At 47.2% G+C, this 17,242-nt stretch overlaps 1 protein-coding gene across 5 annotated transcripts in view; it reads left to right on the top strand.

The window, feature by feature from the left end:
- Positions 1-17,242, top strand: part of GPSM1 (G protein signaling modulator 1) — a 145,936-nt gene that overhangs the window by 95,942 nt on the left and 32,752 nt on the right. For all 5 annotated transcript variants that reach the window (XM_083161132.1, XM_083161131.1, XM_083161130.1 and 2 more), the window contains 2 exons: positions 2,427-2,497; positions 3,693-3,851. In XM_083161132.1, the coding sequence (XP_083017258.1) occupies positions 2,427-2,497; positions 3,693-3,851 (230 nt within the window). The remainder of the gene's footprint in view (positions 1-2,426; positions 2,498-3,692; positions 3,852-17,242) is intronic.

Here is a 17,242-nt window from a genome sequence, read left to right on the forward strand (position 1 = left end):
GGGGGGGGGGGGGGGGGGGGGGGGTGACTTGCAAAGTATCCGAGATGGAATTTAGGTTCAGAATCATCTGAGAGCTGTAAGGGGAACGGCTGCTGGGAATCCTACCGCCGCAGTAAGCAGACACTATTGGCGGCCCAGTAACCACTCTCTATATGGAGCCACGCTGACAACACAAACGACATGGGGGTAGATGGATAATACTGGTGAGTGCTGCAATGGAGGCCGGGTATTGTTATCTAGTGGTGATCGCGGATTGGTTCACCCCTGCGGATCGTCTTCCGACCGAGTCATGTGATGCTGTTGGGTGGGGTGCAGCAGATTACTGAGTTATACGGACGCGATGGAGAATATCATTTGTAATCATATATACAGTGTTTGTGTATATATAATCTATAACCTGGGGATACCCATATGAGTGTATATACTGCACCGTGTACATGTTGCTATGGGGACGCAGTGTGGGGTATGTGGGACACATTGTAAGAAGGGACAGGGGTGTGTTACATCATACGGAGTAAGAGGATGAAGGGCCCAAGGCGCAGCGATTACAGGATGCCGGATGGATAATCAGAGTCGGCACTGTCGGACAGTACCTGTCGGTGTCCTGTATATATTCTGTGGCTTTACTTCATCATATATACAGTTATATCTCTTATCTTTGTGACTACAAGGAGGATTATGCTACCAAATTACAGAAGATTATTGTAAATCCCATAAAGTGGACTTTTGTCCGAGATTGACATCTCCCTTTGGTCTGATTAATAACAGGATTATAGTGGATTGTCATGTGACGGCACTGTGTCCCTGCGGTAAACATTCTAGTGACCGTGTCTCTGTTCTAGTGACTGTGTCCCAGCGGTATACACTCTAGTGACCGAGTCACTGTTCTAGTGACTTTGTCTCTGCAGTATCTGTTCTAGTGACTGTGTCTCTGCATTATACATTCTAGTGACCGTGTCTCTGTTCTAGTGACTGTGTCCCAGCGGTATACACTCTAGTGACCGAGTCACTGTTCTAGTGACTTTGTCTCTGCAGTATCTGTTCTAGTGACTGTGTCCCTGCAGTATACATACTAGTGACTGTATATCTATTCTAGTGACTCTTTCTCTACAGTATACATACTAATGATAGTGTATTTGTTCTAGTGACTGTGTCCCTGCAGTGTTCATACTAGTGACTGTGTATCTGTTCTTGTGCCTGTGTCTCTGCGGTACATGTACTAGTGACAATGTATATATTCTAGTGAATGTGTGTCTGCAGTGTATGTTCTAGTGACTTCTCTGCAGCATATATTCTGGTGACAGCGTATCTGTTCTAGCGACAGTCTCTGCAGTATACGTACTAGACAGTGTATCTCTTTTAGTTACTGTCTCTGCAGTATACATACTAGTGACAGCGTATCTGTTCTAGTGACAGTGTCTCTGCAGTGCACATACTAGTGACTTCTCTGCAGCATATATTCTGGTGACAGCGTATTTGTTCTAGTGACTGTATCTCTGCAGTATACATACTAGTGACAGTGTCTCTGCAGTGCACATACTAGTGACTTCTCGCAGCATATACTCTGGTGACAGCGTATCTGTTCTAGCGACAGTCTCTGCAGTATACGTACTAGAGACCGTGTATCTGTTCTAGTGACTGTATCTCTGCAGTGTTCATACTAGTGACTGTGTATCTGTTCAAGTGACTGTGTCACTGCGATATATGTTATGGTAACTGTCTCTGCGGTATATGTACTAGTGATAGTGTATTGGTTTTAGTGACTGTGTCTCTGCAGTATATGTTGTAGTGACAATGTATCTGTTCTAGTCACTGTGTCACAGCAGCACTTTCATTGGCTGTTTGTGTAAGGAGCCCCAGCTGCTAGGAGTCATTCACTAGCCCTGTGGCTACATTGTAGCGAGTTACAGCTGTCCAGTCACATTACACGTCCTTCCCATGTGGAAGCTTCAGGACTGGAGGATGGAGATGGTCGGTAATTAGTGACATTGTAGTGATGATGAATGACACCTTCCCGGCACTGTTCTATTTTTTACATGAGTCTTTATTATAATACTAGTTACCAGCCTATCATCATAACGGTAATGTCATCAGAACTTAAATCCCCCCATAGAGATGAGAAGCAACATTAGCCTTTTATTATATAGGATAATTATGTCATGTGACATAAATAGCTCTAACACCTGGCGCAAACTGTAAGATGCCTCCTGAATTATGACAGGGAGCACACCATATGCACACACAAACGCACACACACACGTACGTACACACACATACACACACACACATAGACCAGACCCTATATCACTACACCATGTATATACATTAATGAACTCACTTCATGTCTGCTGGTAGAGTTTGTTAAATGAACGTACAGATAACTCATGTCAGTGCCTCATGCCTCCCTGTGGTTGTTTCTCTTGCAGGAGCCAGGCCCAAGAGGCTGCATCGGACCAGCATGGACAGCTTAGACTTAATCAAGTTTCCTTCAGAAAAGGTGAGAGAGCGTGTAAAACAAAGAGTATGTCACATGACCTCACCTCCCGCAGGTATACCAGTGCCTCACACAGTAGCCATTAGGGAAGCCAATCCTGGGGCATTTTTTCAATCCCGGGATTCGGGATTGAAAAATGCTCAATCCCGGGATTGGCTTTCCTAATAGAAAAACGCCCTGGCCGCCCCTCATTTACTTACATGCAGGTGCAGCTGAGTTGCCGGGTGGGTGGATGGATGAGTTGCCGGGTGGGTGGATGGGCGGTCAGCTTCAGGAGTCGGGTTGGGGGACGGGTGGTTAATGCTGCTGCTGGCTGGCTAGTTGGGCGGGCAAGCGGCGCGGCTTCTTCATACTGCCGGGCGTGATGTGACCTGCCTGCGCAGCGTGACCTCTGATCTCGTCACGCTGAGAGGTCACGCTGCGCAGTATGCTCTGCCGGGTGCTGGCAGAAGCCGGGCAGCGCCTGAGCGGGTGCTCAGACGCTGCCTGGCATTAGAATGCGCATGCGCAGTCTAAATCCGAAATCCTGGGATTGGAAACTTCAATCCCGGGATTGAAATCCCGGCCTTTTGGGGGCCAAATACCGGGATCCCGCCGATCCCGGGATTGGCCACCCTAGTAGCCATAAAAACAGTGTGAGAGATCCCAGGCTTTCAAGTTTATTTAGCAGTCTAGAATGTTGGGCAGTGTGAAATGCCTTGCTAAATCCTAGACATTCTACATCTACCCTCCATGATGTATTATTTTCCTCATAGTCAGTAACATTTGTTTGGCAGGATCTCCCCCAGTAAATCAAGATGTTTGGGATCCTGTATTTTTTTTTTTTATATAAGATATTCTATAGCTCTTTCTTATAATTGTGTTTCCGTGAGTTTCCTTCCTACTGATGTAAGGCTCACTGGTCTATGGTTACTTGCTTCTAACTTGCTTCCACTTTTGTGCAGTGGAACAACAGTCGCTTTTTTTTTTTCAGTGTTCTGTGACGTCCTCGTACTGGAGGGAAGTGCAGAGTGGCTAGGCTGGGTCTCCCAGCACAGTGCCTGAGTGGCCGGATCCGGGCTAGTCAGTCATCAGTCAGTCTGACCTCGCTGCTTGCAGATCTTGCTGTAAGCTGTGTTATTGAAGATTGCATGGTGCAGCCAGTTTAGCAGGGTGAGGAATTAATGATATTCTGCATTTATTGTCTTTCATTTTATAGACCCAGAATGGAGACAGTCACCACATGCCAGGTATAAGGAAGGACTTTACTGCCAATGTGGTGAGAAGCGGGAAATACAGAGAGCACCAGTATTCTGCAAACACACAGGACGTAGGCGCGGTGCACACTATGGAGGTCAGAGTGCAGATGCCTCATCTGGTAAGGATACTGGTGGTATGCCCTGTGTACTGTATATTTGCTGATGGTATGCTTTGTGTACTGTATATCTACTGGTGGTATGCTCTGTGTACTGCATATTTGCTGATGGTATGATGTGTGTACTGTATATCTGCTGGTGGTATGCTCTGTGTACTGTAGAACCACTGGTGATATGTACTGTATATTCTCTGATTTTATGCTCTGTGTATATTAGCTGGTGGTATGCTCTTTGTACTGCTGGTGGTATGCTCTGTGTACTGTATATCAGCTGTTGGTATGCTGTGGGTATATATGCTGGTAGATATTGCAGTATTAGTGCAATATCTGATGTGCTGGTCATTTTCAATGAAAGATGCTCTGATCGCTTCATGGATATCAGCTGCTGGTACGAGATGGAATTAAAACCCAGCACACAACGTTTCAATATGTACTCAACTACGGTTTTGTTTTAGGCACATTGCAGGACCTATGTTGAGCCTTTCTCCCTACCTGTGCTCATCATTATTACTGCTTTATTGTTGTAATTAGGTGATTTTTCTTTGTGTCTTGGCAGAATGAGCAAGTGGCAGCTCCCATTAATATTAATAAACAGGAATTTGCAGAGAAATCTGCTCCATATGAAAGTGTGAATAATGCAGACGCTGTCCTGTACTCAGTGCCTGGTCATACAGAGAGTGAGAGTAACGCAGCCGCTGCCCTGCACTCAGTGCCTGGTCATACAGAGAGTGAGAGTAATGGCGGCAGCTGTCCTGTACTCAGTGCCTGGTCATACAGAGAGTGAGAGTAACGCAGCCGCTGTCCTGTACTCAGTGCCTGGTCATACAGAGAGTGAGAGTAATGGCGGCAGCTGTCCTGTACTCAGTGCCTGGTCATACAGAGAGTGAGAGTAACGCAGCCGCTGTCCTGTACTCAGTGCCTGGTCATACAGAGAGTGAGCGTAACGCAGCCGCTGTCCTGTACTCAGTGCCTGGTCATACAGAGAGTGAGCGTAACGCAGCCGCTGTCCTGTGCTCAGTGCCTGGTCATACAGAGCGTGAGCGTAACGCAGCCGCTGTCCTGTACTCTGTTCCTGGTCATACAGAGTGAGAGTAACGCAGCCGCTGTCCTGTACTCTGTTCCTGGACATACAGAGAGTGAGAGTAATGGCGGCAGCTGTCCTGTACTCAGTGCCTGGTCATACAGAGAGTGAGAGTAACGCAGCCGCTGTCCTGTACTCAGTGCCTGGTCATACAGAGAGTGAGCGTAACGCAGCCGCTGTCCTGTACTCAGTGCCTGGTCATACAGAGAGTGAGCGTAACGCAGCCGCTGTCCTGTGCTCAGTGCCTGGTCATACAGAGAGTGAGCGTAACGCAGCCGCTGTCCTGTACTCTGTTCCTGGTCATACAGAGTGAGAGTAACGCAGCCGCTGTCCTGTACTCTGTTCCTGGACATACAGAGAGTGGGAGTAATGGCTGCAGCTGTCCTGTACTCAGTGCCTGGTCATACAGAGAGTGAGCGTAACGCAGCCGCTGTCCTGTACTCAGTGCCTGGTCATACAGAGAGCGAGGGTAACACAGCCGCTGTCCTGTACTCAGTGCCTGGTCATACAGAGAGCGAGGGTAACGCAGCCGCTGTCCTGTACTCAGTGCCTGGTCATACAGAGAGCGAGAGTAATGCAGCCGCTGTCCTGTACTCAGTGCCTGGACATACAGAGAGTGAGCGTAACGCAGCCGCTGTCCTGTACTCAGTGCCTGGTCATACAGAGAGTGAGCGTAACACAGCCGCTGTCCTGTACTCAGTGCCTGGTCATACAGAGTGAAAGAAACACAGCCTCTGTCCTGTACTCTGTTCCTGGACATACAGAAAGTAAGAGTAATGGCTGCAGCTGTCCTGTACTCAGTGCCTGGACATACAGAGAGTGAGAGTAACGCAGCCGCTGTCCTTTACTCAATGCCTGGCCATACAGAGAGTGAGAATAACTCTGTCCTGTGCTCAGTGCTTGGTCATACAGAGAGTGAGAGTAACACAGCCGCTGTCCTGTACTCAGTGCCTCGTCATACAGAGAGTGAGAGTAACGCAGCCGCTTTCCTGGTCATACAGAGAGTGAGAGTAACGCAGCTGCTGTCCTGTACTCAATGCCTGGTCATACAGAGACTGAGAGTAACGCTGCCGCTGTCCTGTACTCAGTGCCTGGTCATACAGAGAGTGAGAGTAACGCAGCCGCTGTCCTGGTCATACAGAGAGTGAGAGTAACGCAGCTGCTGTCCTGTACTCAATGCCTGGTCATACAGAGAGTGAGAGTAACGCAGCCGCTGTCCTGTACTCAGTGTCTAGTCATACAGAGAGTGAGAGTAACACAGCCGCTGTCCTGTACTCAGTCATACAGAGAGTGAGAGTAACGCAGCTGCTGTCCTGGTCATATGGAGTGAGAGAGTAACGCAGCCGCTGTCCTGTACTTAGTGCCTAGTCATACAGAGAGTGAGAGTAACACAGCCGCTGTCCTGTACTCAGTCATACAGAGAGTGAGAGTAACGCAGCTGCTGTCCTGGTCATACGGAGTGAGAGAGTAACGCAGCCGCTGTCCTGTACTCAGTCATACAGAGAGTGAGAGTAACGCAGCTGCTGTCCTGGTCATACAGAGAGTGAGAGTAACGCAGCCGCTGTCCTGTACTCAGTGCCTGGTCATACAGAGAGTGAGAGTAACGCAGCCGCTGTCCTGTACTCAGTGCCTGGTCATACAGAGAGTGAGAGTAACGCAGCCGCTGTCCTGTGCTCAGTCATACAGAGAGTGAGAGTAACGCAGCCGCTGTCCTGTACTCAGTGCCTGGTCATACAGAGAGTGAGAGTAACACAGCCGCTGTCCTGTACTCAGTGCCTGGTCATACAGAGAGTGAGCGTAACGCAGCCGCTGTCCTGTACTCAGTGCCTGGTCATACAGAGAGTGAGAGTAACGCAGCCGCTGTCCTGTACTCTGTTCCTGGTCATACAGAGTGAGAGTAACGCAGCCGCTGTCCTGTACTCAGTGCCTGGTCATACAGAGAGTGAGAGTAACACAGCCGCTGTCCTGTACTCAGTGCCTGGTCATACAGAGAGTGAGCGTAACGCAGCCGCTGTCCTGTACTCAGTGCCTGGTCATACAGAGAGTGAGAGTAACACAGCCGCTGTCCTGTACTCAGTGCCTGGTCATACAGAGAGTGAGAGTAACACAGCCGCTGTCCTGTACTCAGTGCCTGGTCATACAGAGAGTGAGCGTAACGCAGCCGCTGTCCTGTACTCAGTGCCTGGTCATACAGAGAGTGAGAGTAACGCAGCCGCTGTCCTGTACTCTGTTCCTGGTCATACAGAGTGAGAGTAACGCAGCCGCTGTCCTGTACTCAGTGCCTGGTCATACAGAGAGTGAGAGTAACACAGCCGCTGTCCTGTACTCAGTGCCTGGTCATACAGAGAGTGAGCGTAACGCAGCCGCTGTCCTGTACTCAGTGCCTGGTCATACAGAGAGTGAGAGTAACGCAGCCGCTGTCCTGTACTCAGTGCCTGGTCATACAGAGAGTGAGAGTAACGCAGCCGTACTCAGTACCCGGTCATACGGAGTGAGAGAGTAACACAGCCGCTGTCCTGTACTCAGTGCCTGGTCATACAGAGAGTGAGAGTAACACAGCCGCTGTCCTGTACTCAGTGCCTGGTCATACAGAGAGTGAGCGTAACGCAGCCGCTGTCCTGTACTCAGTGCCTGGTCATACAGAGAGTGAGAGTTAGGCCTGGTACACACCAGAACGATCCTGATTGTTAGTAGATTGTTAGCAGATTGTGTGATGCTCGCACGATCTGTTGGGTGCACACAATCTGCTAACGATCTGCATCCAATCTGATCCCAATCCGATCTGAGTCTGTATCCAGTTGAATGGATCTTTTACAGATCCTCACTGCAGCAGGTAGGATCTGTAAAACGACCAAACGACAGCGGGGACGCGCATCGGATTGGAATCGGATCGGAATTGGACCTAAACATGCCCAATCTACATACAATCTGCATCCAATCGGTCGGAATTGGATCCAGATTGATGGAATTGAGCCCTAATCGTTCTGGTGTGTACCCCCCCTAACGCAGCCGCTGTCCTGTACTCTGTTCCTGGTCATACAGAGAGTCCTGTACTCAGTGCCTGGTCATACAGAGAGTGAGAGTAACGCAGCCATACTCAGTACCCGGTCATACGGAGTGAGAGAGTAACACAGCCAACCACACAATACTACATGTAGCATATGACAGCATGGAACACCCCATTACCATGTCGGTCAGATCACAAAGCTGTCCACTGGAAAATATTTCCTGTATGGGATAGGGTTCTGGCACTTTCCATGCGACACGCATCTGGGGGACAGCAACATAATAGTCCCGTCTGCCGATGCATTGATTACACATGGTGTCTGCAGATGGGGGGGGGGGGGGGGGGGATGCATTGTTTCCCCAGCACTGACTGACCCCAGTAACCAGATATAAACACTACATGGTAATTGATTTCTGAGATCTTGGTTACATTCATTTGCACAAATATATGAATAAGCAGCACAGGAATTGCGCAGTTCCTATGATGTCAGTGGCTGACTCGCCACGCTGTGTTACTGAAGGTCCACAAATGGTAGCTCAGAGGTTGGCAACCTGCGGCTGGGACTTGTAGTTCCACAACAGCTGGAGTGCTATGTACAGTATAATGTAATGTTTGACATATTCCCCACCATCAGCTGGAATCCCTCCGCATTGTTCAGTAGTGAGACCTATGGAAACTACTCCCAACTGGTTACTATAGCAACAAGACAACAGCCATTGACGCCGTCATCATTCTCCCTCACCGTGCGAGGTCTGTGCCGTACAGGTAGCTGTGATGGAGGCACCTCTAGCATGTAAGTGCTTTGGGGAGGGATTTCATGGCCGATTCCCATTGATTACATAACACTATAATTTCATCATGATGTGAGCCGGTCACACCGGCTACAGCTGTCACACATACCCCCCCGCGCAGACGGCGTCAGGTGTAACAGCCGCAGAGAAATGCACATGGTAAGTCGTTGTCTGCATTAGAGACTGCCGGAAATACATTTCATTTTTTGCTTTTAATTAAATGGCAGAATTATTCATCGATACAATTATCAGAATAATGACCACGTGATGTGGTCTGGATGCAAACAACACAAGTATTAACACTTACATAGCCCTGCTATGGGAGTGTAATAATAGTCCATGGCAGTGGTTCTCAACCTCGGTCCTCCGGACCCCCACACACAGTGCACGTTTTCCATGTCTCCGAACAGAATCGCAAGTGAAATAATTAGCTCCACCTGCGGATCTTTTAAAATGTGTCAGTGAGTAATAAATGCACCTGTGCACATGCTGGGTGACCTAGAAATGTGCACTGCATGGGGTTTTTGAGAACTGAGGTTGAGAACCACTGGTCTATGGGTCAGCATGCAACAAAGTCGCGCGTACACGCAGGTCCTGCGCAGCCACGGGGCGGTGGTGCCTGCAGCGCATGATCGTTCTCAGGACAGATGGATGCTCCATCCTGTCCTGCAACCATTACACTTCTGTCACTGCGCTTCTGTCCTTTGCTTTGGGCAAAGTTGTTGCCAAGAGCAGAGTGACTGTTCCTGTTCTCTTCCTTCCCTGCAGCCTTCCGGTTATAGTCTAGTCTGGTGCCGCTGCAAACTTGTGTCAATGTTATTTTCCCCTTGCATGTGAGAGATATAGTTGTTCCTACTAGGCCATGATAAAGTGAGTAATGATTTGTCACCTGGATGCAGTGGAGTCTATTAGGGGGGGGTATTTAATCCCAGTCGAGCATGTCATTTTGTCGAGTTTTTTAAATTTGTTCGACAGGAAATTACGTTTTTTCAGAGCTCGTCTATTCATTCTGACTTGAGGCGAGCTCGCCTGATTTGTGGTTCCGTTTTGCTCGCCTGTCGAGATGACCAATTTTCGAATCGTCGAGCATATTTGGGTGAGATTTCTCGGGATATTCTCATCTGCCTATTCAATGTGGATTATTGTTCAGGTGCTCAGCCGCTTCAAGGCAGGTTCTCTACTTTTTTAACTCGCCTCTTTCAGGAGTCATGATAGGGTACTTTTGCTTTACCAATCTGTCCCACAAGCATGCCCATTCCCAAACCTCATGATTTTTTGTTGTTTGTGCCACTCCTCTCAGCTCATATTCTTTTTATTTTTTGAATACTTTCATTCCATGATTTACTTTACAAAAGTGATTAAAATGTTGTGTAATTGCAATGCATTCTGTACTTCAGATTTCCAAAGTTTGTTGCTGGGGCATCTATTTCAGTAGCCTTCTATAAGTATGCTCATACTTGCCGACTTTTCGGATAGCCTCTCCGGGAGAAGCCTGGAGAGGGCAGTCGGAACTTCAGGTCTGGGGGCAGGGACGGGGCTGATGACTGAAAGCCCCGCCCCCAATACAGGCAAACACCACGATTCGCAGGTTCGAGAGTAGGGGGCGGGTCTAAAATGACACGAAATTACGCGAATTGCATCATTTTAGCTCCACCCCTTGCCACGAACCTGTGAAAAAAACGTTAATTAGTGCGGTAAGGAAGGGGGGTTCAGGGGCTGCCAGGCAAAAGCGGGAGGATTGCCAACCTTCCTGGGGGACCGGGAGGGGGACCCGATTTCGAGAGCCTCCCGACAATTCCGGGAGGGTAGGCAATCCTAAGTATGCTTCAGGATTACCTGATATTATGAAACAATGCTTATGAACAGTGTAGTTGTTTAATAAATGGTACAGTACATATGTATCTCTAGAATAGCTTAAATTCCTTTTATCCCTTATACATTTTGACGCTCTTGTAATGGGGGATATACTATATAACTACTGTACTGTACAGCTCATGTGGCCTTATGGCTTTAAATGGTGCTTTTTTCTAACTTTATTCTTTCCTTTGAAAATGTTGTCTGTCCAGATTGTATAAGTTTTTTTAAACTATGTATTTATGAGGCAATGCGAATGGACCTCACTTAGGTCCCTTGCAGTGGGTTTATAAAGTATCTGTCTAGGCGGAAAGGCGAGATCGGCACGCCTACAGCTCGTCTCATTGGTCAAATGTCGACAGGAGGAGTCACTGATGATTTACACTTTGAATAGGCGGAAACTCGAATTGTCGAGTTGCATTTTGGCTGTCGAGCAAAACGAAAAATGCAAAACTTGACTATTCTGACTATTTCTGATGGGATTAAATACCCCCTTAGTGTCCTGTAACATATGCTTCTGCTAGAGACTTGCTATATGTGATAACCTTGTCTGAGTTCCAACGTATTACTCTCTTTATGTACAGCACCCTGCATTAACTGTGCAATGCGGAGATGTTGGAGGAAGTTATACTGTGTAATGTGGATATGTTGGAGGAAGTAATACTGTGTATTGTGGAGATGTTGGTGGAAGTTATACTGTGTAATGTGGATATGTTGGAGGAAGTAATACTGTGTAATGTGGAGATGTTGGAGGAAGTCATACTGTGTATTGTGGAGATGTTGGAGGCAGTTATACTGTGCAATGTGGAGATATTGGAGGAAGTTATACTGTGTAATGTGGATATGTTAGAGGAAGTTATACTGTGTAATGTGGAGATGTTGGAAGTCATACTGTGTAATGTGGAGATGTTGGAGGAAGTCATACTGTGTATTGTGGAGATGTTGGAGGAAGTTATACTGTGTAATGTGGAGATGTTGGAGGAGGTCATACTGTGTATTGTGGAGATGTTGGAGGAAGTTATACTGTGTAATGTGGAGATGTTGGAGGAAGTTATACTGTGTAATGTGGATATGTTGGAGGAAGTTATACTGTGTAATGTGGAGATGTTGGAGGAAGTTATACTGTGTAATGTGGAGATGTTGGAGGAAGTCATACTGTGTAATGTGGAGATGTTGGCGGTAGTTATACTGTGTAATGTGGAGATGTTGGCGGTAGTTATACTGTGTAATGTGGAGATGTTGGAGGTAGTTATACTGTGTAATGTGGAGATGTTAGAGGAAGTCATACTGTGTAATGTAGATATGTTGGAGGAAGTCATACTGTGTAATGTGGAGATGTTGCAGGAAGTTATACTGTGTAATGTGGAGATGTTGGAGGAAGTTATACTGTGTAATGTGGAGATGTTGGAGGAAGTTATACTGTGTAATGTGGAGATGTTGGAGGAAGTCATACTGTGTAATGTGGAGCTGTTGGGGGAAGTCATACTGTGTAATGTGGAGATGTTGTAGGAAGTCATACTGTGTAATGTGGAGCTGTTGTAGGAAGTCATACTGTGTAATGTGGAGATGTTGTAGGAAGTCATACTGTGTAATGTGGATATGTTGGAGGAAGTTATACTGTGTAATGTGGAGATGTTGGAGGAGGTCATACTGTGTATTGTGGAGATGTTGGAGGAAGTCATACTGTGTAATGTGGATATGTTGGAGGAAGTTATACTGTGTAATGTGGATAGGTTGGAGGAAGTTATACTGTGTAATGTGGAGATGTTGGAGGAAGTCATACTGTGTAATGTGGAGATGTTGGAGGAAGTTATACTGTGTAATGTGGAGATGTTGGAGGAGGTCATACTGTGTATTGTGGAGATGTTGGAGGAAGTCATACTGTGTAATGTGGAGATGTTGGCGGTAGTTATACTGTGTAATGTGGATATGTTGGAGGAAGTTATACTGTGTAATGTGGAGATGTTGGAGGAAGTCATACTGTGTAATGTGGATAGGTTGGAGGAAGTTATACTGTGTAATGTGGAGATGTTGGAGGAAGTCATACTGTGTAATGTGGATATGTTGGAGGAAGTTATACTGTGTAATGTGGAGATGTTGGAGGAGGTCATACTGTGTATTGTGGAGATGTTGGAGGAAGTCATACTGTGTAATGTGGATATGTTGGAGGAAGTTATACTGTGTAATGTGGATAGGTTGGAGGAAGTTATACTGTGTAATGTGGAGATGTTGGAGGAAGTCATACTGTGTAATGTGGATATGTTGGAGGAAGTTATACTGTGTAATGTGGAGATGTTGGAGGAAGTTATACTGTGTAATGTGGAGATGTTGGAGGAAGTCATACTGTGTAATGTGGAGATGTTGGCGGTAGTTATACTGTGTAATGTGGAGATGTTGGCGGTAGTTATACTGTGTAATGTGGAGATGTTGGAGGTAGTTATACTGTGTAATGTGGAGATGTTGGAGGAAGTCATACTGTGTAATGTAGATATGTTGGAGGAAGTCATACTGTGTAATGTGGAGATGTTGGAGGAAGTTATACTGTGTAATGTGGAGATGTTGGAGGAAGTTATACTGTGTAATGTGGAGATGTTGGAGGAAGTTATACTGTGTAATGTGGAGATGTTGGAGGAAGTCATACTGTGTAATGTGGAGCTGTTGTAGGAAGTCATACTGTGTAATGTGGAGATGTTGTAGGAAGTCATACTGTGTAATGTGGATATGTTGGAGGAAGTTATACTGTGTAATGTGGAGATGTTGGAGGAGGTCATACTGTGTATTGTGGAGATGTTGGAGGAAGTCATACTGTGTAATGTGGATATGTTGGAGGAAGTTATACTGTGTAATGTGGATAGGTTGGAGGAAGTTATACTGTGTAATGTGGAGATGTTGGAGGAAGTCATACTGTGTAATGTGGAGATGTTGGAGGAAGTTATACTGTGTAATGTGGAGATGTTGGAGGAGGTCATACTGTGTTTTGTGGAGATGTTGGAGGAAGTCATACTGTGTAATGTGGAGATGTTGGCGGTAGTTATACTGTGTAATGTGGATATGTTGGAGGAAGTTATACTGTGTAATGTGGAGATGTTGGAGGAAGTCATACTGTGTAATGTGGATATGTTGGAGGAAGTTATACTGTGTAATGTGGAGATGTTGGAGGAGGTCATACTGTGTAATGTGGATATGTTGGAGGAAGTTATACTGTGTAATGTGGAGATGTTGGAGGAAGTTATACTGTGTAATGTGGAGATGTTGGAGGAAGTTATACTGTGTAATGTGGAGATGTTGGAGGAAGTTATACTGTGTAATGTGGAGATGTTGGAGGAAGTTATACTGTGTATTGTGGAGATGTTGGAGGAAGTCATACTGTGTAATGTGGAGATGTTGGAGGAAGTCATACTGTGTAATGTGGATATGTTGGAGGAAGTTATACTGTGTAATGTGGAGATGTTGGAGGAAGTTATACTGTGTAATGTGGAGATGTTGGAGGAAGTCATACTGTGTAAAGTGGAGATGTTGGTACACATACGATATGCCGCACCACTGATGACAATTGAGGCGGTGCCACAAGAACGAATGACCCGCGGGTAAACACTAAATTATATTGATCAGTGCCGCTGACCATAAATGATTTCTATTGGTTCTGTACCAACCTGCGGCACCCCTGAAGCGTCCTGAGATACCCCAGGGTAACATGGCACACAGCGTGGGAACCACTGGTGTAGTGTAATGTATTTTGGGCTTTATTTATACTCCATGGATTTGGGACCACAAATGTCCCATGTAAACAGATAATCTGAAAACTGTTCTTGTAGCGGCGCAGATCTGTGCTCTGCATAGTAATAAGGTGCCGCTCCGCCCGCACAGGTGCATAGCTACGTTCTGCAGCAGGTGTCTTACTCTGATGCCGCCTGCTCTCTGCTGATAAGCCTGGCATTTCATACTGTCTCCATGGCACTTGTTACAGTACAATGCCCAGTGTTATGTTCCTGGTTCCATCTGCAATGGTCACCAATATCTAGCGGCCGAAGGGGAAATAAATCATTCCATGGTCTGTCTAAACAGACTTTTATTTCCGCCGCTAATCGCCAAAAAGGGGGTGGGCACTGACGTCATATGACGCCAGCCTCCCGCCCTGAGCAGGCATCCCCAGGGCGTTCCCCTGCTCTGGCCCGGTGTGCTCCCCCACCCGCCCCCCTACGGAACCAAAGGCTCGGCTAGTGTGAAACGCCCCCACCATCGGAACTGGGCTGAATTCGGCCCTTCTTACCAAATCTGAATCGCCCCCATTATCGCCTTCTATTATTGTCACTGCAGAAATGAGAGTGGAAGGCACTGTGCTCTGGGGAGGGAGGTGCGAGGCACCACCATGTCTATTAGCACTTGAGGAGATGTTGTACAGTAGGAGGAGATGTTGTACAGTATGAGCCCCCAGCGAGGTCCCTGCGTGTGCACAGCACAGATATGTGTTCTGTATGTTGGGACGCAGATGATCTCAGCACAGATATGTGTTCTGTATGTTGGGACGCAGATGATCTCATTAATCTGTGACAGAGGGTGGATCCTACTCGTTACTGTCACTTATATACAAGTCTGTGTTCTTCCCTTCACACCGCTCCCTGTCCTGTAATAAGACCAGGGGTGGAGGGATTATCTGAGTAACGTTATAGTAGTCGCTCAGTACATGGCCTGAAGTGTCAGCTCTGCAGGAGAGGCGCCTCTCCATTACATGAGCTGAGACATTTTCCCAGTGATTTCGGTCTGCAGTGGGAGTCTGGATGGTTCAGTGTAATTATACGGGTGCGGTGTGGACCCAGGGGCCCCTGAGCACTGCTCTCCCTGAGCCCAGTATAGATCCACCAATGTACCTGACAACAGTCCCTGGTTTACTCAAGACCGTGCTGATTCCTGGACCCAGAAAGGGGTGTGTCCTAACAAGTATGTGGGCGTGGTTTATGTAGACTACAGATTGTCGTTATATGGTATTACGTCATATTATGGGAACATTCTCTGTATAATCCAATTTGATATTCCCACGTTCTGCTCACACACCTGGGGCGAAATGTAATAGGTGGCGATTTTTGGTCATGTTTAAAAATTGCACCAAATCGGACCTTTAAAAATCAAATTTTTTGCCGCGAATTCGAATATGTAATGAGAAAAAAGTGCGATTTTTAGACTTCAAAGTGTGCGCATTTTCAGTCATGCGATTTTGTGTTAAAAAAAAAGTGTGGCGGTTCCCCTTCCTGAGCATAACCAGCCCCGGGCTCAAAGAGCCTGTCCTGGTTTCATAAAATCACAGGGACAAACAAGTTGGGGTTCCCTTGATTTTACAAAACCAGCACCAAGCTCAAGGGCCGGTCCTGGTTCCCAAAATACGGGGGGACAAAATGACTAGGGATCCCCTGTATTTCAAGAACCAGCACCAGGTCCTACCAGCCAGCAGGGTAATGCCACAGCTGACGGGAGACTTTTTATACAAGTCCCCCCGGCCAAAGCATTCATCCCACTGACCAGTCAGCATGGGCAGGGGTCCTGGGGAAGTGGGGAGCCCCCAAAATAAGAGCCCCCCCCCCCCTCCAGAACTTACCTGCCCATGTTGAAGCCCTGAGCTGTCCTCGATGCCCCTGGGTGGTGGGCATCGAGCTGACAATTGGTGTAGAAAATATCCTATTGTATATTGCTGTGGAACTATGAGTCCCAGCAAGCCTGCACTGCATGCAGGGACTTGGAGAACCACAAGTCCCAGCATGCGGGGGCAATAAAGGGCCTGCTGGGACTTGTAGTCCCACAGTAGTACAAATAGTTAAATAAATACACACATACAACACACTTGCAGTAAAACTTTATTGCACACGGGGCCCACTCATCCAATACTCACTTATGTTGCCACGGAGCATCGGTCCCCTTGTCCAGTAGTATACATTTGGGGTACCTGTGGATAGAAAACATACTCACCAGCCGTCTTCAGGGCTTCTCCGGGACCCCTGCACCGCTGTAACCAAGCTCTGGTCTTCTGTTTACTTCTGAGGCTCCGCCCCACCGACCGGGACTTAGGCCCGCCCACAAGCCAATCCTGGTCCGGCATCGGGAAATCCCGGACCGTGATTGTGCGAGTTAGATACTTTGTAATTGGAAAACATCTGGATGCAAATTGAAGTGTTACTAAAAATTGCCACTTGAAAATGTGCGATTTCGCTGCAAAAAGTGCAGGTTTTTTTGCCGCGAATCGCACCCTGTTACATGTGCGAGTTTTGGAAAACGTGCGATTTCGGACGTTTTGGACCAAAATTCGCACATGTGTAAAAGAACGACCTCTATTACATTTCGCCCCTGGTGTCCTGGGAGACATAGAGGACACAGTGGGAATATCTGCGATCCTTGCTAATGGTTCGGTGACTCTGCAAGCTCTATAGGCTGTGCGGCTGTATGTCCGCGACGTATAACCCTGTAGTAATGCCCACGGACCACCACCCACATCACTATCTGCTGTCTCTGAGGCTGGTGCTCTCCTGCCGGCCCCTCTATTGCATCTGATTGACAAGACTAATAAAGTGTTCTGTAACCGTTTGGGTAAATGATTGCCGTATCTTAGCTCTATATACAGAAAGGAGTCTCCCTCTGCGGCCCGGCTTTAGGTAGGGCAGGATCACATGTTATC

The sequence above is a fragment of the Crinia signifera genome, chromosome 9 (genome assembly GCF_055691185.1).
Source record: "Crinia signifera chromosome 9, ASM5569118v1, whole genome shotgun sequence".
NCBI classification, from domain to species: Eukaryota; Metazoa; Chordata; class Amphibia; order Anura; family Myobatrachidae; genus Crinia; species Crinia signifera.